The following is a 25,150-nucleotide window of genomic DNA, read 5'->3' on the forward strand; positions in this document are numbered from 1 at the left end:
CTTTAAACTCAGATATACATGTGTTTTCCCCTATATCTCTTGGGGAGGTATTCAATGTCGAAAATGGCGCCCACGGCCTCTTCAATGCTGCCGTTTCCGACAGCATTGAAGGCGGATTCCGGTCGGAATTGTTTTGTTGGAAACGGACGTGGATTGTCGAATTCATGGCTGTTTCTTGACAATCCCTGGCCATTTTCACAGATGCATCCACTTTTCGACACTCAACCGGTGGAACATTGAATTCCGCCCATTGAGTTGCAGGCGAGTTGACTGAAAACAGCCTGGAATTCCGACTGTCGGGACATCCCACGTCTATTTAGCAACGCAGAGGGTTTTTGCAGCAGAGGGTCCCGCTTCATGCAGTCAAGCAGATGGGAGGTATGAACAGGTACTGTTCCACAAATATCAATCCATAGGGCCACTTGGGTCCAATTAAGGGTACTCACCAATTTTTCAAAAGAATTAAAAAGATTTTTATTACATCACCATTTCCAAAGGGTTCACCTTCTTACACAGGAGCAGGGCCGGACTGGCCATCTGGCACTTCTGGCAAAAGCCAGAAGGGCCGATGGCCTTGTGGGCCGGTTTTGTGCAGAAAGTTCTCAATTTTGAGAACTTTCTGCAGTATCGCTGAACCGCTGCCACCCCACCCCCCTATTTGCATATTTACACGATGACGCTGACCCTGAGGCCTCTCAAACAAGGAGAAGCTAAGTGCTCCCAGTAATGTAGTTTGCGGCTGACATAATGACGTCACCCGCACATCCACACACAGCCGGAAGTGACAGCGGCTGGCGTGGTAGCGGCGTGGAAACGTTCCCCTCCACACTGCACCCCCGCTCCTGACAGTATCAGAGGTGCGATATTATTCCAAATATGTATATACACCCTGTGATCTTCATATATGTGTGTGTGTGTACCCTGTACCTGCCTGGACACAGGCATACTGTATATAAGATTTACAATGAGGCAAGCGAGAGAGGAGAGATTTAAGCTAGAGCGTTCCATAATGTGGTAATGGGCATTATGGTGTATTCAATATTGTGTAATGCCTCCTTTTTGTGATACCACGCCTCCTCTCCATGAGGCCAGGCCCCCTTTTTGCTGCGGGGCTTCGCCGCGCAAGGGTCCCACCTCCTGCAAGTGGCCCTGTGTGCTCAAAATGCCAGGGCCAATTTTTGGTCCCAGTCCGGCCCTGCACAGGAGTAAGAAATTTTGGGTCAACATTTCAGCCACGAATGGCCTTTCTCAGGTCACTTTAACTCTCACAACTGTTCAGCTCCAGAGACCAGGGTGAGGGAGCAAGAATTAGCTGTCAATAATATTTTTTGCCAATTGACAAATAGGGATGCAGTTTAAATCCCGGCGGTCGGGATCCCGGCGTTCAGAATCCCGACGCTGAAATCCCGACCGCCGAAATCCCGACACTTTCTCCCTCCGTGGGTGTCCACGACACCCCTGGAGGGAGAATAAATTAGTGTGCCGAGCGTAGCGAGGCACCGGGCCCGCTGCGTGGCGAGCGCAGCGAGCCCGCAAGGGGGGGCGATGCACGTCCCCCCCTTGTCGGGATTTCGGCGGTCGGGATTCCGGCGTCGAGATTTTGAACGCCGGGATCCCGACCGCCGGGATTTCATACTGAATCCGACAAATATGTCCCAGTACCGTATGTCCCATTCACATTGCACCTACTGTTTTATTTTCCTACTTAATGCATTATTTCCTTCCTTTGGTGCCAGGCATAAGAAAGATCTCTCTACGTGTCTTTTGTATAGAGAAAACGGGCACAGAGCATGACTTGGGAATCAATAATCTAACATCACGGGACCCAATAAAAGAACGATTAGCATTATTCTCACTGCACAGTGCCACCTGCTGGCACAGATAGGAACTTACAGGCACTACAAAAATGCACTAAAGTTAATATACATAATGCATACCTCCCAACTGTCACGATTACAGCGGGACAGTCCCGATTTTCGGGTCCTGTCCCGCTGTCCCACCCGCAGCAGGTGTTGTCTCGCTGCGGGGGGGTGGCAGTTGGGAGACCCCCCCAATCTAATAGAATAGATGCTGTGCGCATGCGCACAGCGTCTATTCTCGTATGAAAATGAGGTTGCGGCTAATTAGCACAAGCCGCGCCCTCATTTGCATACACCCCGCCCCCTTTTCGGGCGCTAGCGCGGCTTCGCCGCGCGAGTGTCCCTATTTCCCCAACACAGAAGTTGGGAGGTATGCATAATGGAATATTTTAAGTTTATTTCTCATTAAACAGTAAACATGGCTTTATTGCTAGGGCAATCCTGGAGTGGCAGGTTGCCCAAAGGATTATTCTAGTCAATTGGAGATCATGTTCATGCGAGTCGTAACATAAGGTTGAGCTTGGTAGTAAGAAGGACTGTGTTCTCAATGGCTTGCCAAAAGGTATGCAGTATTTGTAGTTTACTCTATATGTGGGAGCTGGGGCATAACATTATGTAGGCATGGTGTATGTAACTAAGGGGCAGATTTATTAAGCCTAGTGAAGTTTTAAATTGGAAGGTTATAACTCACCAGCCAGTCAGCTCCTCTGTCATTTTTCAAACCCAGTCTGTAACTTGACAGTTAGGAGCTGATTGGCTGTTACATTATCACAGACCACTTTCAAGGCCGCCAACGGGGGGAGGGGGTGTGCTGTGGGTACAGCTGTCCCGGACCCCTCATTTTGCCCACTGCAACCCTTCCATCCCCCCCTGACTGCCTCCGCTGGCTGCCTGCTTCTTCAATGCAGGACGCCAGCGGCGAATTAAAATGCTGCACCGGCTTTGAAACCAATCAGAGCTTGTGTACCGTAAGCCAATCAGAGCGGCTGCCGGTACATGAGCTATGATTGGCTCACCAGCCAGTGCTGCATTGGCCGCCGGCATCCTGAATTGAAGAAGCCTGTGCTTTGGGACCTGCAGCAGGCGGTAAGTGAAGGAAGGGGAGGGGGGTGGATAGGCCCGGACTGGAAATCCGTCTCGGGCCCCAAAATTCCTATTGGCAGCCCTGACCACTTTATCAATTCTCCAGGATTAATACATTTCTCCCCAATGACTTTAATCATAACAAACGTTTTATATATTCCGAGTGAAGAGATTGTATATATAATATCATACTGACATTCCTTTTTATTGTCTCTTTCAGATCTTGTGAAACGAATAGCACAGCAGAAGTTTGGAGAAACGCGCAATGACTATCAAAAGGTGATTTTGAAAACCATTTATAGCTTTGGTTAAATGACATACAGGATGCATCCGATGGGGGCACCAAAATTAATTAGCAGTGAAATTAATTAGATCTCTAAGAGAAAAATGTAAAAAGCAAACACTGCTTCTTAAGACTGCATTGGCGTTTTGGCTTATTTGACATTTACTGAATGTGGGCGCAGTGTGTGCTAACATAGAAACCGGTGCTCCATATTTCAGCAATCCAAAACATACAAGGCACTGTAATAATAGACCACTGTACTGTAACCCAAATTGCCATAGAAATGAAACAGAATAAACTTAAATGATTACGTCTGATACTTTTTTAAACTCTGGAAAGTGATGGAAATGACCATATATATGGTACCACCCAACACTGACAGTAATTAATATACAGATGGAGCCCTCCTCATTTAGCCTGCTAATTGGATTAAGTGAGTAATAGGATTACTATGCTAGTCCCCTATTGTTCTATGTATTGCTGCTGAGAACAACAGGATAGCCATGGCTAGCCATGGTGAGCCACGACCTAAGGAACAAAGTTGACAGGGGCTCCATCTGTAATTTGGTTTAAAATCTGTAAATCATCCTTCATGTGTCCAACCGAAGCACGTATTCACAATGAGATGCACAATCCGTTGTAAAGAATAGCCTTTTATTTAGAAATATACCCAACGCGTTTCATCAGAACGACTTCATCAGGGGCAAAGCAAATCATGGATTGTATATAATTAGGATCCAGGCGTCAGAAAATGCTCTTTAACCCCTTCCCGACATATGACGTACATTTAAGTCATATGTCGGTTGCGGGGGAATCAAGCCAGCTCACGGAGTGAGCTGGCTTGAAAGAGAGCAGGTAATGGCTGTATATTACAGCTAGGTACCTGCTCTCACGGCCACGAGCGGCGAGTTCGCCGATCGTGGCCGTTTAACCCTTTAAGCACCGCGGGCAAAGCGCCCGCAGTGCTTAAATAGCTGATCGGAGGGGGGGCGCCCCCCTCCGGCGCCGATCGGGGCCCCCCGCGGCGAGATCGGAGGGTGCCGATTGGTTGCCATGGCAGCCAGGGGTCTAATGTAGACCCCTGTGCTGGCCGTGTCAGCATTCCTATTACATCCTGCCTGAGGCAGGATGTAATAGGAAGTGCTGAAAATCACTATGTTCAGCCATAGAGCTCTATGGCTGAACCTAGTACAGGCGATCGCGCCCCCTAGTGGTCAAGTACACTAGGGGGCCTTGTAGTAAAAGTAAAAAAAAAAAAAAAATAAGTTTAAAAATAAAAAAAAAATAAAAAAATATTAAAAGTTCAAATCACCCCCCTTTCCCCATTTCACAAATAAAAATAAATAAAAAATAAAAAAAATAAACATATTTGGTATCGCCGCGTTCCTAAAAGTCCGATCTATTAAAATATAACATTAGTTATCCCGCACGGTTAAAGGCGTAAACGGAAAATAATTCCCAACGCCAAAACTACGTTTTTTGGTCGCATCACCTACCCCAAAAAAAATAACTAAAAGAGATCAGAAAGTCGCCCATATCCCATAATGGTTTTAATTAAAAAGTACACTTCACCCCGCAAAAAATGAGCCCTCACCCAGGTCCGTAGGTGGAAAAATAAAAAAGTTATAAGCCGCAGAACATGGCGACGCGACGCAAATTAGAAAAACCGTAAAAGTTTCTATTTTTTTTTTTAGTGGTAAAACATAACGAAAACTATATAAGTTTGGTATCACCGGAATCGTAACGACCCATAGAATAAAGATAACCCATCATTTTAAACGAACTATGAACTCCAAAAAAACCGTAACCAGCGCAAAATTGTGGAATTGCGTTTTTTTTCTTTTTTACCCCACATTGAATTATTTCCTGATTCCCCAGAATATTATACGGTATAGTAAATGGTACCATTAAAAAGTACAACTTGTCCCGCAAAAAAAAAGCCCTCATGTGTCTATATAGCCGGAAAATTAAAAAAGTTACGCTTATTTGAACGCGAGGAGGAAAAAAAAAATTAACAAAAAAGGCCTTGTCGGGAAGGGGTTAAAGTCATTTAGATTTCAAAGAGTCTAGAAAAAAATGAATGCGCCCAATTATCATGTATATTCAAATGCACACAATGAAAAAAATCTCTTCTATGGCGAGACAATTATCCCAATGAGACCTCAATGTAGTGTATAGCAGCCTTCTCATCTACAGCCAGATAGCACTCTCTAGCTATGGATGAGAAGGCTGCTATACACTACATTGAGGTCTCATTGGGATAATTGAGGTGCAATGGGGCAGGGAAAGGGTGTGTAAACATTGGCTGTTTACAGTAAAGGTATTTATACAAACGTGGTGCAGATCACAATCCAGCAGAGGCGGCTCCAGTCTAAAGTTCAAATAGAGAGACCACACCAACTGCCAGTGAGCCCAGGCTGGGGATGTTTGCAGTGGTTTCGGTGGCAATTGGTGTGGCTCTTCTATTGGTATACGGTCTCTTGGTCGACAAGGGGAAGGTCAACATGCATTGGGTCGACATGAGTGAAGGTCGACATGGGGTTGAGTCAACAGGGTCATTAGGTCGACATGGGGAAGCTCGACAGTAAAAGGTCAACATGGGGTTTTTCCCTTTTTTTGAGGCGACACGTGCCGACACAGGCAGTATTTCATGTCCTACCACTAGTGCCTGAGCAAAGCAAAGCACCGTGCAAGAAGCATAGCGAGCGCAGTGAGCCATGAGAGAGGACGTGGTGCAACGTTACAATGTCCATATCAACTGTGTCGACATTCGGGGCAAAGAACGTGAAAAAACCCATTTCGACTTTACCCATGTCGACCTAATGACCCTGTTGATCTTACCCCATGTCGACCTTCAGTGTTCGACCTAATGACTGTCGACCTTTTTCTTGCCGACCCTATGACCCATACCCTTTCTATTTGAATTTTGGACTGTGTTGCTGCCCCACCTCCGCAGCCACCCCTGCAAAACATGGTGCAGCTCAGTCCTTTAGTGCAAATTGCACACTAATGAAGATGTTGATGATGATCCGCAGCCACTTCTGATTGGCTGAGCCTGTTTTGATCCCTCTCACTGATACCATTGTTATTATTTGTGTGACTGCTGCCATTTATTCACATTGTTTTATTGATAGTTGCAATAATCCAATGTGTTATTGTTTAAAGACAATAGATGATTGTATACATTTGAACTTCATTAGTATTACCTGTTATTTTTTTGTCAATGCATCTTTACTTTAATGCGCTCCATTTAGCGCATAATGTTTGTTTTGTTTTTCTTTTGGGGGGGGGGGGGGGGGCTGGGATATGCGCACATGGAATGCTGACCCTAACATGGCCACAGATGAAACTCATCTTTTTAATTAATGCCACCTGTCCATTTGGTGAGTCATCATCATCATCATCAGAACATTCTTTCTACAGTCTGTAATTGGCCTGCACCCACATTAATGCCCTTATTGAACATTGTATACTTGATAGCTTCTCACTGCAGCACAGTTTCACCTCCACAGCTGTAAATGCATAAAGCTCTGTACCACTTATAGTTGTGTATCTATGTTCCTGGGGTGCCGGACGGGGTCCAGACAGTCAATACACCGACAGCCGGGTTCCCGACAGCCACCGGCTATTTTTCCTCGTAGGGGTCCACGACCCACATAGAGGGAGAATAGAATAGGTGATGAGCGTATCGAGCCTGCAAGGGGCTTAGTTGCGCTCACCATGCTGTCTGGGTCCGGCCAGTCAGGATCCCTGTACCACACCCGTGTTTCTGATGCCGGATCTACTCTGCAAGCAGGCGTATGCTGTAACCCTGCCTCTTTGTGTGTGACAAGTGTATATACTGTATCCATTCCACACATGGGGTAATCCATTTAGCTGCTGGCTTCATTGTGCGGCTTCACCTCCCGAGTAAAGTGCCTGGAGCCAGGAGCCTAAGTTCATCCCAGTCAACCGGTGGCAAGTTTAAGTTTGGTGCCCCCATTAAACAAAAATAACTGTATTATACACAACTAACAGAGGGGTAGATGTATGAACAGCGGCGTAACTATAGCACCGCAGCCCCCGCCACCGCTGCGGAGGCTGCGGTGCTATAGTTACACCCCCCCCCAATCCCCCGCAGACTTACCTATCTCGCTGGTCCCGGCGGCTCCGTTCTTCTGCTGAGGACCACCACAAAATGGCCGCCCCCATATAGCACACAGTTCTCTGAAACTGTCTGCTGTATGGGGGCGGCCATTTTGTGGTGGTCCTCAGCAGAAGAAGCACGGAGCCGCCGGGACCAGCGCTATAGGTAAGGCTGCAGGGGATTGGGGGGGGAGGGGGTTTGCATGGGCGGCGGGGGATTGGGGGGGGTTTGCATGGGCGGCGGGGGATTAGGGGTGCTTGGCGGGGCGGCGCCCCCCCCCCCCCTAACGGCAGGGGGGGCGCCCAAAACTTCGTTTCGCCACTGTGTATGAAGCAGTGATAAGGCAGGAGAGGTGATCAAGTGCCTGGTATTTTATCACCAGCCAATCAGCTCCTAACTGTCCCTTTTTAAACCCAGCCTGTAACTTAACTTAAGAGCTGATTGGCCGTTGATAAAGTACCAACCGCTTTATCACTTCTCCCCCCCCCCCCCCCCCGTAGCTTAGACATGGTTTAGGTACATACACGTTTCACGGGTGTGATATTCTATCTTCTTATTATATACCTGCTCTGTATACTGTATATTATTTTAACTTACACAGAATTATTTCATTCTGTTTAACAATTTTTGTTTAGAATTATTTTACCCGTTTCTGTGAAACTGTCTTTGATTTATGTCTTTTGTGATGTCCTTAACCTGATTTTGCGATTGCTGCCTCTCTATTACATGCTTTCCACATCTGCTGTGCCTTCCGCAGCCAGAGAATGTTGTCCTGACTCTGCAGGTAATTTCTTCTTGTCAGACTGTGCACAAGTAGCTTCTCCACTGCGCTGTCCAACATCATTATGAGCTGTCACAGTGGGAACCCCAGGGATGTGATTTGGATTTCACACTTCGCTTTACTTCTGAATATCCAGTGGAGAGATTTATATGTACAATACGGATGAAGTCAAAGAGTTGTTTGTGATTGCTCATTCATCTACAATAACAAGACCAGTGGTGTGACTAGAATTTGTGCGCCCCCCTGCAAAAAAAAATATTTCTGGTGCCCCCCACCTATGTACATTTATTATCTTTTTTATTACCTAAATGCTCTTTGCCAGGGGTTCAATGCTCATTAACAGGAGTTACCTGCTCATTGCCAGGGGTCAGATGCTCATTGCTAGGGGCTTGATGCTCATTGCTAGGGGCTAGATCAGGGCTGGGCAACACCGGCCTTCCAGATGTTGATGAACTACACATCCCAGCATGCCTTGCATCAGTTTCAGCATGGCCACATAGCCAAACTAATGCAAAGCATCCTGGGATGTGTAGTTCATTAACATCTGGAGGGCCGGTGTTGCCCAGCCCTGGGCTAGATGCTCGTTGCTAGGGGCTAGATGCTCGTTGCTAGGGGCTAGATGCTCGTTGCTAGGGGCTAGATGCTCATTGCTAGGGGTTAGATGCTTATTTCTAGGGGTTAGATCAGGGCTGGGAAACACAGGCCCTTCAGATGTTGATGAACTACACATCCCAGCATGCCTTGCATCAGTTTTAGCATGGCCACATAGCAAAACTAATGCAAAGCATCCTGGGATGTGTAGTTCATTAACATCTGGAGGGCCGGTGTTGCCCAGCCCTGGGTTAGATGCTCATTGCTAGGGGTTAGATTCTCATTGTTAGTGGTTAGATGCTCATTGCTAAGGGTTAGATGCTCATTGCTAGGCGCTAGATACTCGTTGCTAGGGGTTATATGTTCATAGTTAGGGGTTTCATGCTCGTTTCCAGGGGTTTCTAAATCATTGTTTTTTTTAGTTGTTACCAGGTTACATGCTCATTGCCAGGGGGTTGCATGCTCATTGCCAGGGGTTTACATGCTCATTGTAACTTCCGGGTAGCTGTATACACTACCCAGTAGACCTTTAGCATCTATCCATCTGTCCAGTAGCTGCTCTAGCATCTGTCTCCTACAAGGCAGCAGCCCCTTTCCCAGGGACATTTTCAGCAGAATCCATACAGACGGTCAGACCCATTGTTGGAATCTGTATAGACCATGCTCCCCCACAGTGCCGGCTCCCCCAAGCCACCGCTCGGGCTGAAGCACCATTGTTACACCATGGAACAAGACATTAAGTTGGGACAATAAATTTCAGATGTTTTCTGGGCATTAAACTACAGGTTTTATAGTCAATACAAATGTTATAGGGAAAAGTTACAGTAACTAAAACAAATATATATATATATATATATATATATATATATATATATATGTGTGTAGTATGGTGTAGAATAGGGCGAATGGTGTAGAATAGGGCGAACTATTGGTCCCAGCACTGAATTGTCCTGTTCAGTAAATATAATTTCCCTCAGATTTACAATGACTGCTTTAATGACATTAGTTGTGGGTCTATTCTCCTTTTGTCTAGACCTGTTTGCTAACGGATGTACCACAGCTCATGCAAGATGCTGCAGGAGGGAAAGTTGGTTCCGAGGCAGCGTAATAAAATAACAATTAGTGTGACATTAATTCAGACAATGACATATTGTGGAGAGACGTGATCTGGCCTGTTTCCAAATGTCTAATAGAGGTTACTGTCTAGGTAACCACTAATTTGTTTTACTGACAATATGAATTATTTCTTATTGTGATGAATTGCTATTGATCTCATCCTCTTGTTGGATGAGTCTGTGGAGCAGGGCGTGAGTGTGGGGAGTGATACAGTAACTCCTCAGTGTGGCATGAACTGATATGACCTAGATAAATATAATGACAACTTTTAAATGCAGTTAAAGTGACAGTATGTAGTCAGATGCAAATAAATAAGGATGTGTTCTCAGTCATATGGGATACGGTCACTAGGTCTACAAGCATTCGGCAGACACAAACATTAGGTCGGCATGGGGAAGGCCAACAGTCAAAAGGCCGACATGGGATTTTTCACTATTTTTGCCGACATGTGCCGACAGATGGTATTTCATGCCCTACCATCCACTAGGGCGTGGTGGGAGAATAAAATAGTTTGCCGAGCGCAGCGAGGCACCGTGCCCGGAGCATGGTGAGCGCAGCGGTGCTACGTTTCAGTGTCCATGTCGACTGTGTCGAAATTCGGGGGGAAAAAAAGTGAAAAATCCCATGTCAACCTTTTGACTGTCGACATTCCCCATGTCGACCGAATGCTTGTGTCAACCTAATGACCCTGTAGACCTAAATCCATGTCGACCTTCATGCAAGTTGACATAGTGGTGTCGACCTAGTTGCTGTTTATCTAATGATCCATTAGACCTACAGTATTACCATAGAACCTGGGTTCTCAAACTCGGTCCTCAGGACCCCACACAGGTCACGCTTTCCAGGTCACCTAGCAGATGCACAGGTGCATTCATTACTCACTGACACATTTTAAAAGATCCACAGGTGGAGCTGATTATTTCACTTGTGATTCTGTGAGGAGTCCTGCAAAACATGCACTGTGCGGGCCCCTGGGGACCAATTTTGAGAACCTGTGCCATATAAGTATAAGATATCAGATGGCATAAGTAGAATTTGATGTGATTTTTGGATATTTATGTTGATATTACAGGCAATACACTATGAGATTGGCTTTATCGTGGCTGCTGTGCTGGGGGTCCTCTTTTTCCTGTTGATGCCCCTGGTGGGTTTGTGCTTCTGCATGTGTCGGTGCTGTGACAACTGTGGCGGGGAGATGCATCAGAGACACAGGAAGAACGCAGACTGTCAGAGAGGCAGCATTGCCACCTTTCTCTTTGTGACGTCCTTGCTAATGAGGTGAGTGCAGCCTGCACAGACAACACGTCTCCTGCCAATCACCAGCTGCGGGAAGTGTGATATTAAAATTGGGTATTAGTGGACTCACTTAGCAAACTGTCCCATAGCACAGGCAGCTAGGACAGACAGAGGGGGGTACAACAGAGTCTTTACTGCACACCTGCCATGTTCTAAAATGTAAATGATTTCATTCTAGAGAAGGAGAAATGTATAGACACAGCACACAGTGTATAACTTGGTTTGGCATTGTTTCTGTGAGTTCAACAATAGACTAGATGTCATCTAATCCCACTTCATAAATGTACAAATAGGGTCTTAGTAAATTCATCTAATTTCCACGGGGTGACACTGCTGAGCGATCTGAGCAATGCCGATTGTTTCGATGGCTCAGCAAGATCACTCAGCAAACAGTGATGTGTCAGCGCTGTGTGCTGCGCGATCTGTCAGGGCCAGTGTTCTCTGGTGAGAACACTTCCCATGACCGGCGATCTGCTGCAACTAGATTTATCCAGCATGCTGGATCTTAATCGTCGGGTGATAGCGATGAGCAGGGCTACGCATGGCTATCACTATGGCCCCTACACCAGCGGCGTAGCTTTGTTTGGGGTGCCCCCCCGCCGTTAATGGGGGGGCGCCCCCCCTCCCCGCCCGCCCGTCCGTCCAGCCGCCCCCGTGCCCCCTATGCCTGCCCCCCATGCCCCCTCCCCCCATTGCCGCATGCTTACCTGTCCGCGCGTCCCGGCTCCCCTCCTGGCTTCAATAAATTCTATGCAGACGGACCATGATAAAATGGCCGCCCCCATACCGCAGACAGTTTCAGAGAACAGTCTGCTTTATGGGGCGGCCATTTTATCGTGGTCCGTCTCCATAACATTGATTGAAGCCAGGAGGGGAGCCGGGTAAGCATGCGGGGGATGGGGGGCGGGGGGATTACTATAGCACCGCAGCCCCCCCGGCACCCCCATATGCACAGCGCCCCCCCGCAACTGCGGGGGCTGCGGTGCTATAGTTACGCCACTGCCCTACACACAGTGATGTAGGAGTATTTTCTAAGCGATACAGCGAGCCCTGAAATCGGCACATGTGTGAACCCCATAAGATGACCTCTTCGCTATGCATTCTGTAGTACAGATCTTCTCAACCCTCTAATAAAATATTACTGCAGTCAATTCACAGCTATTGACCACTCTAAATCAGGGTTACCTACTTTCGGGTTGCCCCCTCCGGGAGAGGGCACAGCCAGTTGAGTGAGGCCGGGGGGGGGGAGCTAATGGGGCAGATAAGGGGAGGGGTGGGCGACGGTTCATTCGGAGTGGGGGCGTGGTCATCATCATCCTGTCCTTGTGGCCACGCCTCCCACCATGCAATGGCGGTATTTCAGGCATTGCACAGCGGGAGGCAGGAGTACAAAGACGCGATTTGCGTCACTTGCTCCCAAAGACCCCCATGCGAAGGAAGGGGGGGGGGGGTCACGGGAGACTGGCCACATTCCGGGAGGGTTTCCGCCCCTCCACCCCCCCGTTCTGGGGGGCCGGGAGAGGGGCCCGATTTCCGGGACCCTCCCGCCCATTCTGTATGGCATCCCTGTTCTAAATCTAATATACAGTACAGTAGGTATATACAGTTCTCCCTGTAAGCAATACATAGACCAATTCTATAAACACTTTTCCTGTCCCCTGTGGTTTTAATGAAACCATTTACAATCTTCCTTCTTCTCGTGCTGGTCTCTCTGCATTTCTCTGTGTGCTTATGGTGATAGTACATTTATGACGTAATTTCAAAATATTTTTTTCATATTGAAAACAACTGATTATCCCTAATCTTCTAACCATGTTCTCTACAGTCTGGGTGTCCTTTGTGCTTTTGCTGCAAATCAGAATCTTACCGATCAGATTCGGGGATCAAAGCGACTGGTTCAAAGCAATTTTAAGGATTTGAAAACCCTGCTGATTGACACTCCAACGGTATAGTGCTCTACTCTGTATTATTCCTATGTTTAGCATTCGTTCTGTAAGGGGGAAGATATAGCTACAATAGGGTGTGTTATGTTTTGTCGACATAAAATGTTAACATGGTTATAATCAGGGCTATTTTTCAGCAGGCTCCAGCAGGAACTGAGGCCCTTATTCTAGTTCACTCTTTCTGACAAAATCAGAGCCGGCCCTAGCCTAAATGATGCCCTAGGCAAGATTTTGGCTGGTGCCCCCTAGCACCGCCACTAGTTCTGCCTCTGACCCTGCTCCCCTTTCCCAGCACCATCAACTCTCATCATAGCAGTCATCATTTTGGTGCTCCTACCTACAATATTTTAAATAGAAACAGTGTACACATTCTTGCTGGGAAGGGGCATGGCCACACAATAGTACCCCCAATTCAAATTATGCCAGTAGTGCAACTTTATTCACATTATATCATGTGGTGGTGTCCCTTATTCACGTTACATCACACAGTAGTACCACTTTACCTTATATACATTACTCCTCACATTATTCACATTATACCCTTAGAAAAAAATCCTTAGAAAATATTGTATTTTAAGCACCTCCATGGCCACACTGTAACCCAGCACAAAGCAGTGTGTGCTGGGCAGAGGAGAAGAGCTGCAGCTGCTGCTGTCACTTAAGAGGAGGGGGCCCGGGGCCCCCACTGGGCCCTACCATAAGACTTTGGCCTGGGTAATTTGTACCCCCTACCCCTTTCTCTCGGCACCCCTGATAATACCACACAGTAATGCCTCTTACACATGACACACATTATTAATGTCCTTATAACCATAATGCCCCTTACACATTATGCCAACCTTTATTAATGCCCTTCATACACATAATGACACACATAATGCCCCTTACACATATGTTGCACATTATTAATGCCCTTACACACATGACACACATAATGCCTGTTACACATGTCGCACATTATTAATGCATTTACACATGACACACATAATGCCCCTTACACATATGCCGAACACTCTTGCACAACCAACCCACCCCCAGACAGCACTCGCACAGCCGCTAACACTGTGACCTCTGCTTGGATAGAGATGTTTACATCTTGCCTCAATAGGCCATGCAGCTCCTGGCCAGGTCTGCTAAGTTGGGTGCCTTTTTTGCTGAAAATTTGTCTTATTTGCATTTGTTATGACCAGCACACAAGGAGCTTCCGATGATTAATATGATATGCGGCATGAATATATTCTGTGTGGGACTGTAGCTGTACCTGCATACGGAATGCTATGTTACAGTGATTTCCATGAATACACTATTTAATATGCAGATCAGTGTTGCAAGTAAGGGGGTACGGAGTGGTACGGAGTACCTGTAAGAAATATGTTGGTGGTACGCAGTACCACTTACCCCTGATCCACTGTCATTTCTATTTTCATTTTAAGTCTAAATATAATGCATCCGCAGCCCGCCCACCCAGCGTTATGATTGGTGCTGTATGCATCTACCGGCTACTGCTGATTTAGCCTGTCACACTGACAGGCATCAGCAGCGCCGACAGCATGAAGAGCAGGCTCCACTATTGTAAGCACAAGCTGTCTGGCTCTCCCCCAAGCAAGAGCCAACCCAGCCCCAGTCATTCCCTGTTTCTCATTCCCTGTCTCCTGTGTCCACGCCTCTATTGTCATTTAGTCACTCCTCTAGCTTTGTGTGACCACGCCCCCTGATGACACATGACCATGCCCATTTTTGGTGGAGGCTATCAGTACCACCAAGAAAAAAAATCTACTTGCACCACTGATGCAGATACATCCTCACTCACACACAGAATATAGGCATGCTGCATATCATTTTAATCAGCAGAAGCTGCTGATGCCCCTAGGCATTCCATATGCCCTAGGCAATTGCCTAGTTTGCCTATGCCTAAGGCCGGCTCTGGACAAAATATTTCTTAGATGGACAAAACCATGTGCACTGCAGGTGGGGCAGGTGTTACTTGTGCAGAGATAATTAGATTTGGGTGGGGTTTTACACCTGCCCCACCTGCAGTGCACATGGTTTTGTCCATCTAAGAAATATTTTGTCAGAAAGAGTGAACTAGAATAAGGGCCTCAGTTCCTGCTGGAGCCTGCTGAAAAATAGCCCTGGTTATAATAATGTGAGCACTGAATATAACTTTTTGAAAAAATATTTTACAAAATGAACAAACCAACATTTTTCAATGCTAACTTTTCATGTCTTTTCATTTTTATTTATTTATTTTAAATCATTGAGGGAAGGTTGGCTGGCAGTTTATCAGTTCTAAAATGGACATTTTCAAATGTCATCTATAGGGAAAAGCAGGGCTGACCCAGGTTCAGTATATACGGCGCATACCTGGGTCACAGTGCTGTGTAAATGGGGTATGAAGCTGGGTTCAACCCTGGAAACTCCCGTGTTCAAAGACCAGGGTCCAACCAGGGATTTTGGTGTAAAAGGGGTATAAGAATAAATATGGCTAACTCTAATACCTAATTCCTAGCTCTAGCAACCATTCCTGCAGCATCTCCCTAATGCTCCCTCTAGTGCAGTGGTTCTCAACCTCGGTCCTCAGGTGCACTCATTATTCACTGACACATTTTAAAAGATCCACTGGTGAAACTAATTATTTCACTTGTGATTCTGTGAGGAGTCCTGGAAAATGTGAACTGTTGGGGGGTCCTGAGGACCGAGGTTGAGAACCACTGCTCTAGTGCCTATCTGTAATAGATCTAACCCTCCCCGTCCACTACTTCTGCCGCAACCTTAATCCCCTGGACATATGCAGACATTGCAAAAAGTTCAAAAACTATGAATGGCATAGTTGTTAGTGTACATTGATATATTAATACAACCCCTCATTCTATTGTACTTTCATTCACTTTCAGCCGGCACTGAGGACTGAAGTAATTTAATAGGTCTCAATATCTAATACCTGTTTAGACTTATCTTCATAACAATTGAAAGTACAGTATAGACTGCTGATCGTGTACTGATAAAGGAGCATAAAGTCCATAATGGCAGCGGCATTCTTTTCAGTATCAAGAGGCCCTGACCTTTTTCACTTTGACTTGCAATTGCTCAAAAGTTAGCACTCATTTTGCACTTCCGTGTTGCATTTTAGGTGCACAGGTAGCAAAAAAAAAAAAAAAGTTTGAAATAAAATAGTCCTCTCATTACGCTGATGATTAATGTAAGCTATACAGATGGAGTGTGGCCCAACTTTGCAGGGGATGGCGGAAGATTCGCCTGCCACCATCCCCCGCCAGCCGCCGGAGGGGACGCGCACGCACGAGATGTGCGCGTGTCCCCTTACAACGGGGCTCCCCCGGGTCCCCGACGGTCGCCCTGGGTCCCCGCTGCCTTGCCCCCTAACCCTGTCCGTCTCCCTGAAGCGGAGACGGACAGAGTTCCCGTCCCCCCGCTGTGGGACGCACGTGCGTGTCAGTGCAAGGGATCTGGCGAGCGCCAGCCAAAGATGGTACACGCTCCATCTGTACCTTAAACTAAATGAAACAGTATCTCGCAGAAAATAAAGATTGTTTTATTTAAATAAAGGGGTAAGAAATTGGCAGGATGGTGGACTGTGACCTCTATACTCTGGGTTTTGTAGACCTGTGGAACAAATTCATGTTTGTATGCAAATGCAATTACAATGTTCTTGGCGACGGAATTGCTATTGATTTGCAAGTAAAACTGCTGCCCAGAATGAGAAGTGATGCCCTGGAACCTTGCAAACTTCCATACACAGTCTCAACTTGTATGTAAAAAGATGAACATTGGGGCTGGGAGTTGGCCTCTGGCAGGCAGGCATAACAGTAGCACCAAGGAAAGAGGGTATTTACCGATTGGTAAAGAGTAGGCGCCAGAAATGGGGTGTGTGTTTTTTGAGCAGCTCACACCAAGGAATAGTCAGTTCCTTAAAATTTTATTTATTAGGTGTATAATAAATATGGTCATATTTTGTGATACCCAATTGATCATTTTTTTAACAGGCAAATTGTTATCAATTTAATTCTAATATTTAGCGCTCCACTCCCCCTCTTTTTTCTTGATAATAGTAGCACCGTTAGCACTATATTTTCACGTACGAGCTTGCAGCTGAAGGCAAATATTAAATATATTAAATATTTAAAATAATTTTAAATTAAATAAAAAAAAATTCCAACCACTACCCATAATTATTATTATTATTCACAGATTCTATGTTCATTTTTATTTATTTTAATTTTTTTTTCTGATATCTATTGGATAATGGTGGACGGTTGGGTGCCAGCATCAGCTGGCAGGGAGGGAGGGAGGGGCGGCACGTGGTGTTGGGTGCGCGGACCATGATGCATTGATCAGCATGGCTCTTGTTCTGAGATAGTAGAAATACGTTGTGATGCACAATCTATTTTTACTTTGAATTCCGGTACCGCGTAACTGGATCAAATTGCAATTGGGTGCGGCAAAACAGAGTGCGATTTGCACAAACTTGCTATCGATTTAGCCCAAATCGCACTGTGTGTGCACACCGTAAGTATACACTATTTACACTATTCTCCCAAATGTAAACATTCCACATTCTATGGCAGAATGTTAATTCATTTTACATGCACGGGAAAAATAGTTACATACACAGTCAGTCCCATCTGTTATACCCCTTTCACATCGCACTTTTAAAACGGTATATTGCCGTTTTTTTCCATTTTAAAACGTTTAAGGCTGCAATGTGAAAGTGCCAGAGTTGATTTACCGGATAAAGTTAACTGGTATTTCAACACGGTTAAAAAGCAGAGTCCTACACGTTTCAAAGCCGTTTTTTTGGCAGTTTGAACAGCTCTATTTTAATGGCTTGAAACGTGTCCCTTGGGGGTTAAACGGGTTGAATGTTTGAATGGTATTAAATGATTTTTAAAATGGTTTTCACCTGCAATGTGAAAGGTCTCAAGGCTCAGACCCGTTTTAAAGTCCCATTTAAGAATACTGTGTCATTACCCATTTCTGCAATGTGAAAGCAGTATGAGAGTTACAAGTTCTGTGTATTACCACAAATCCGCAAAACATAGCATTGTACTTTCTAAAGTAACCAGCAGAGGTCGCTATTGGGTTTTTAATTAAAATACAGTTACTTTATACATGTTTCACCAAACTGACTGTGTGACACACTACTTTGTTTTTTAAAACAATCATTTATATGTTATAGAAAAGTAAACCGTGTGTTGTAGGTTGGTAGATCAGTGTGTGCACTCAGTCGTCATTCAATTTAGGAATAAATCTGAAAAGCTCACAATATTAATTGCACCAGCATTTATTGTCATGTAGTACTCTCATACATTACTGTAGAAAAGATTGCCGCAATGGCTCTGGGCCACCAATTGTAGCAGTGGCTTTAGCCTAAAGTATCATTGTAGCCTGGTGCTGCTGTAACAACATACTATGAGTGACATTTACTGACATATTATCCAATTATGAAGTCTATCAAAAGTTAAAGTCCAACAGTTGAGGAGCAGGAACCAAAGGGGACTAAAAAAAAAAAAACAATTTACTTTCAGAACTGTGTTGGTATATAGTGAATAGAATATATGGTGTGTGTGTATATATATATATATATATATATATATATATATATATATATATATATATATAGATCTATATATATATATAGATCTATATATATATATATATATATATATATATATATATATATATATATATATATATATATATAGATCTATATATATATATTGATCTATGTCTTTTAGTTCTTAGGGCCTGATTCAGGGGTGTGGATCATTTGATAGACAGTGTCTAGGTGGAAAGTCAAAATATTGACATGCATTGTGTCGACGTAGTCAAATGTTCAACAGGAGCAAAAGGTCATAGTGGAAAAGGGTTGACATGAGTTTTGCACGTTTTTTTGTCTGTTGACATGGACACCGTATGAGTGTCCCACGTCCCCTACCATGGCTCGCTGCTCTCGGCACACTAGTCTGTTCTCCCTCTGTGCCCACTGGGATGGTAAAGTATGAACAAGTCCGTTTAGAAACTAATCATGAAAAACTCACGTCAAACCTTTTTTCATGTCGACCGTTTGCTTGTGTAGACCTTTTGACCATGTGTACCTAATTTTGACCTTTTCCATGTGGTCACCTTTTGAATGTCGATCTAATGGCCCGCATACCCTGATTCAGAGTGACCTGATCAGTCATCTGCAGGATGACTGTGATCAGACAGCTGTTCCCCAGAGAGTTCAAACCTGCCCCATGCAAGTCTGAGAATAAATGGTGAATGGGTTGCTATTAGCAACCAATCTGTTGATTGAAAGTGTTTTTGAAGCTGGCATGGATCCCAATCTTTGAACTTTATAATTTATATTTACATTCTTTTTTTTTTTTTTTTTTTTATAATTTCAGCAAATTGATTATTTATTGAACAAGTTTAACATTACTAAGGACAAAGCTCTATCAGAACTCAACAGTAAGTATAATAGTGTCCAGGTAATTCTGATTTGGTGTATTATGACTATGGGGTTGGTGCAGAAGGGTCCTGTCTGTGGTTATTCTGATTTGGTGTATTTATGTATTATGACTTTGGGATAGGTGCAGAAGAGTCCTCTCTGTGGTAAATATGGTTTGGTGTATTATGACTATGAGATAGGTGCAGAAGAGTCCTGTCTGCTTATTCCTTTAAGATCCAATGTCTAGTCAACAGCCCCAGCGCTAGTAGCAGATCCAGTGGTGAGCCAATTTAAAATAAGAAGATTAACATCGTTCAACATTCAATATAGACCATTTTTGAATAAAAAAATAAATAAAATTAATTTAAACATTTAAATGTCTGTTTGAATTTCAAAATAAAATTGTACTGCAAAGATTAATGGGTACTTGTGTACTTTCACGGCTCCCACGATGTGCATCGTACAGGGAAAAATCGCATCGCATGCGATCGCATGCGATCTGATGCGATGCAATGTAAATTTTACAGAATTTATGGACATGAGTTGAAATCATGTAAAATGCACCCCAAATGTCATTTTTCACACTGTAGCACCCCCACTATCAACGCCAACCCGAAGCGTGGCGAGCGGCGGCGGTACGCGTCCTACGACCTTTTCATACCCCCACTATCCACGTCGGCGTGGAGTTGAGAATAGAAAGTGTGGCGAGCCCGAAGCGTGGAAAGGGGACACGGATACCTGTGAAGCCCGCGAGGGGACACGGATACCTGTGAAGCCCGCGAGGGGACACAGATACCTGTGAAGCCCGCGAATGGACACGGATACCTGCGCTCGCCACGCTCCGGGCTCGGTGGCTCGCTGCGCTCGCCACACTTTCTATTCTCAACTCCACGCCGACGTGGATAGTGGGGGTATGAAAAGGTCGTAGGACGCGTACTGCTGCCCCTCGCGGGCTCGCTGCGCTCGCCACGCTTCGGGTTGGCGTTGATAGTGGGGGTGGTACAGTGTGAAAAATGACATTTGGGGTGCATTTTACATGATGTCAACTCATGTCCATTATTTCTGTGAAAAATGACATCGCATCGCATCAGAGCCCATCCGGCTGGGTGGGTAGTCAATGCAGTAGGTAGAGTGGATACCGCTTGGTAGGGTAGTTTTGATTACGTATGCAGTGATTTGGGGTGGAGTTTAGTTTAGTAGCTGTTCTCTCTTGGCCACCATTTATTTAAATTAGTTTAAAGAAATCAAACTAGCTTAAAATTTGAATAATAAATCCGCTAACAATTTCTGCCAAACCTATGTCTCCGAGTCTTTATTTCAGGTTTATTAATTATGTTAAGTTATGTTAAAGGTGAACATGCTAGAGGTACAGTACACACATAAGGTACTAGGATGTTTAAGGTTAATCTGATTTGGTGTGTTATTGCTATGGGATTGGTATAGAAGTGCCCTGTCTGTGGTAAATCTGATTAGCTGTTTTATGTCTATAATATTGGTAGGGAAGATTCCTGTCTGTGGTAAATCTGATTTGGTGTATTATTTCTATGAGATCGGTGCAGAAGAGTCCTGTCTGTGTTAAATCTAATTTGGTGTATTATGTCTATTGGTGTGTACACACGGTGAGATTCCCTTGCTATTCGACTTAAGATTCGACTGCTATACAATATTTGCGAACTCTGTACTTTTTACATACAATTCATGCTATCTACATTCGATTTGCACTATATAGTCATTGCTGCACTGTCTATCTGGGTTTCGATTTGTGCTGTAATGGGAGCGCGCATCGGGATCGCAAGGTAAAAAACCTATGCGATCTGCATACGATCTGCATGCGATTTTGACTATATAGTCAAAATCTCATGCTGGATTGTACCGTGTGTACACAGCATATGGGATTGGTGCAGAACAGTCATTTCTGTCTGTGGTAAATCTGATTTGGTGTATTATGTCTATGGGATTGGTGCAGAAGAGTCCTGTCTTTGGTTAATCTGGTTTGGTGTATTATGTCTATGAGATTGGTAGAGAAGAGTCCTGTCTATGGTAAATCTGATTTGGTGTATTATGTTTATAAGATTAGGGCAGAAGAGTCCTGTATGTGGTAAATCTGATTTGGTGTTAATTGTCTGTGAGATTGGTAGAGAAGAGTCCTGTCTGTGGTTATTGTGATATGGTGTATTATGTTTATAGGATTGGTGCAGAAGAGTCTTGTCTGTGGTAAATCTGATTTGGTGTATTATGTCTATGGGATTGGTGCAGAAATATCATTCCTGTCTGTGGTAAATCTGATTAGCTTTATTATGTCTATGAGATTAGTAGAGAAGAGTCATGTCTGTAGTAAATCTTGTTTGGTGTATTATGTCTATGGGATTGGTGCAGAAATATCATTCCTGTCTGTGGTAAATCTGATTAGCTTTATTATGTCTATGAGATTAGTAGAGAAGAGTCCTGTCTGTGGTTAATCTTGTTTGGTGTATTATGTCTATGGGATTGGTGCAGAAGAGTCCTGTCTGTGGTAAATCTTGTTTGGTGTATTATGTCTATGGGATTGGCGCAGAAGAGTCCTGTCTGTATGCAAATTCCCATAGTTCCCCATGGCTCCACCAACGATTGCATCCTGTCCAAATAAATTAAATAACCGTATAAAACAAATATTGTTTATTACAGTGGGTGCCATATTGCCACTGGTTGGTGATCCATGACCAAATCAAATAGTTGGCAAAACCAATGCTGGTGGCTGACATTCATTCATAATATGTCTACAAAACAAATCAGAACCCTGTCTACCACCACATAACTGACCATAAAGGTTATGGTACACACAATCTACTTAATTTAATAATTTTTGCTGAATTTCTCAATGAGAAATGTTTGGCCTAAGGGTACTGTTAAAAATTACTAATACCCTAGGGCACCATGATTCAAGAAAGTTTAGGAACCACTGGTATATATTATGTCAACATTGAGCTGAATTTGGACACTTGTTGAGCCTGCCACAATCCATACTTTACGGTGGGTGCAGGGAAAATGTCGTAATATCTGCTGGGAATAAGTACTATGGCCCTTATTCAGATCTGATCGCAGCACAAATTTGTTCTCAAAATGGGCAAAACCAAGTGCACTGCAGGTGGGGCAGATGTAACATATATAGAGTTATTTTGTTTCTGTGCAGGGAAAATACTGTCTGCATTATTTTTACACTGCAATTTAGACTTCAGTTTCAATACACCCCCACACAAATTTAACTCTCTCTGCACATGTTACATCTGCCCCACCTGCAGTGCACATAATTTTGCCCATTTTGAGAAGGAATTTGTACTGCGATCGGATCTGAATAAGGGCCTATATGTATATACACAGTATCATCTAATAAAACACTTTCTTATTTCAGATGTTGGGCCATTACTCGGTGAGCGTGTTCATGAGCAGCTTGGGAAAGGGGTGCGTCCTGCTTTTGATGGGGTTCTCAACATGGCTGGAGGTAACTTGCGCTTTAATGAAACTGTAGCCGTATATTTTACTTTTAATCAGGAATTAAGCATGAAACTTATACTTGTAATAAGTATGTCTAGCATTTAGGCTGTCTGGCTGCCAGCAAGATTGCCATTTACTGTACTACAATCGCTTTTCTTATCTGGTCTTCAACAGAATCTCTACATTCTCCCAGAACTGTCCTGTCAGTCTGAGGAGCGATTATACTCCCACAATATAAGTGCTTGGTAGCAAGAGATCATATAGCAGAAGCCGTATGGAATGTCATTTGGGACATGGCTGGTTTTAGAGAGGTGACAGAATATATATTAAATAGCTGCCAGACAGATTGCGGCCAGTGGCGTAACTATAAATTTTGCTCCCCCCTGCCAAAATGTTTGTGCCCCCACTGACCAGCAGACACTGCTGCTTCCATTGGCTCCAACGCATCCCAGGCCACCCTATTTATTTATTTACAGTTTCTTATATAGCGCAGCAGATTCCGCTGCACTTTACAATAGTAGACAGTGATAAAACAAACTGGGTAAAACAGACACACATAGAGGTTGGAGGGCCCTGCTGCAAGCGTACAATCTATAGGGATATAGGAGGGAAACACAAGGACAGGCACCAGTAATAGCATAGCAGTCCCACCAAGTTACAAGTCCAGAAGGGAAGCTAAATAATACATAAGTGCCTCAGAGGGTTATGAGTGTAGAACTTATATATGCTTATAGGCTTGCCTGAAGAGGTGAGTTTTCAGGGAACGCTTGAAAGTTTGAAGGCTAGTGGAGAGTCTTATTGTGCATGGAAGGGCATTCCATAGGATGGGAGCAGCCCGATGAAAGTCCTGTAATAGTGAATGGGAGCTAGTGATCCGTGCAGAAGAGAGACGCAGAGCGGAGTGGTCAAGATGGGAGATATTTTGTGATAAGTAAGGAGATATATGCTGGTGCAGTATGGGCACCAGGTGCAGTATGGGCACGCCCATCTGCGCCCATCCTGTACACAGTAGCCAATAGCCGGCTCTGTGTACAGTCAATTGAATCAGTGGGGGGGATTTGTCATCTCTGCCATTGCCGCACCCGTGTTGCGACTGACTCTGTGCTCGGCCAGTGGGCAGTGGCAGGCAGCAGCATGTCAGTGAGTCGAGCGGGTGCCGGCGCCTACACAGACCCTGCTGCCACTTGCTCCCCTTAGCGGCAGCTGGGGCTGCCTTACAGTAGTTACGCCACTGAGTGCTATACCTGACCAGGTCGCATCCCATACACCTGTCATGCCCCGCCACTTTCCCCGTCTGTAGTGGAGCAAATCCGTTCTGCACTCCTCCTGCTGCGGTCCCCTGGGAGTGATGTTGGTGTGAGGGAAATAATAGAAAAACATCATATAACAAATGCTTAGTTGTGAAGGAAGCAATAAAGAATGCCATTAAGATCATGTATCTACACAGTTCGGTATCTGAGAGGGATCCAAAGATGTGTTTCCGCATAGTTTTCTGACAAATGATGTTAATAAACAGGCCTCCAGTAAAATAATGCATAGAGTACATTATAATCCAATTCTATGTACATGACATGATGGGTATGTTAGTGCTGGAAGGCCCTCCGAGGTCTGATCTCATACATATGATATGTTTTGATTCTCTGCCTCAACAACTTAATATCCCTGGAAACTATTCTAAAATATTATCAACTATGTACAGTATGTATACATTACTCTATATGCATTCCATTTATACCACCAGTCTCTCACATAGGACTCTGTCTATTTTATTTATTTATATCAGTCTACTAAGTTTCAGCCGTTTCACCCACTTGAAAAATTACCAATTAAACCACATTAAGCAACATATTTGTACAAACCATGTGCACTGCTGGTGGGGGGCTGGGGGCAGATATAATCACCCAAATCTAACTCTGCACATGTTACATCTGCCCCACCTGCAGTTCACATGGATTAGTTCATTAGAGAGAGAATTTGCTTTTGCGAGTGAACCAGAATCAGGCCCATTAAGTGATATGCCTTCCAGTCAGGTGGATTGGACTGGCGTATCGCCTACATCACTCTGTGCATGTGCTGCACCCAGTGGCGTAACAAAAAAATGTGTGCGTTCCCCCCCCCTCACAGCTGTATCTGCCGCCACTGCCGCCCGGTCC

General features: G+C 44.6%; 1 protein-coding gene across 14 annotated transcripts in view; it reads left to right on the forward strand.

Moving 5' to 3' along the window:
• The window catches only part of PROM1 (prominin 1), a 179,075-nt gene that overhangs the window by 69,333 nt on the left and 84,592 nt on the right, over positions 1 to 25,150 (forward strand). For all 14 annotated transcript variants that reach the window (XR_014464771.1, XR_014464862.1, XR_014465005.1 and 11 more), the window contains exons 3-8: positions 3,163 to 3,221; positions 8,109 to 8,135; positions 10,912 to 11,117; positions 12,961 to 13,081; positions 19,483 to 19,546; positions 22,915 to 23,004. Coding sequence is in view for 11 of the 14 variants with exons in the window: in XM_083163594.1 (XP_083019720.1) it covers positions 3,163 to 3,221; positions 8,109 to 8,135; positions 10,912 to 11,117; positions 12,961 to 13,081; positions 19,483 to 19,546; positions 22,915 to 23,004 (567 nt within the window). In the remaining 3 variants the exon portion in view is untranslated. The remainder of the gene's footprint in view (positions 1 to 3,162; positions 3,222 to 8,108; positions 8,136 to 10,911; positions 11,118 to 12,960; positions 13,082 to 19,482; positions 19,547 to 22,914; positions 23,005 to 25,150) is intronic.

The sequence above is a fragment of the Crinia signifera genome, chromosome 1, assembly GCF_055691185.1.
Source record: "Crinia signifera chromosome 1, ASM5569118v1, whole genome shotgun sequence".
In the NCBI taxonomy this organism is placed as follows: Eukaryota; Metazoa; Chordata; class Amphibia; order Anura; family Myobatrachidae; genus Crinia; species Crinia signifera.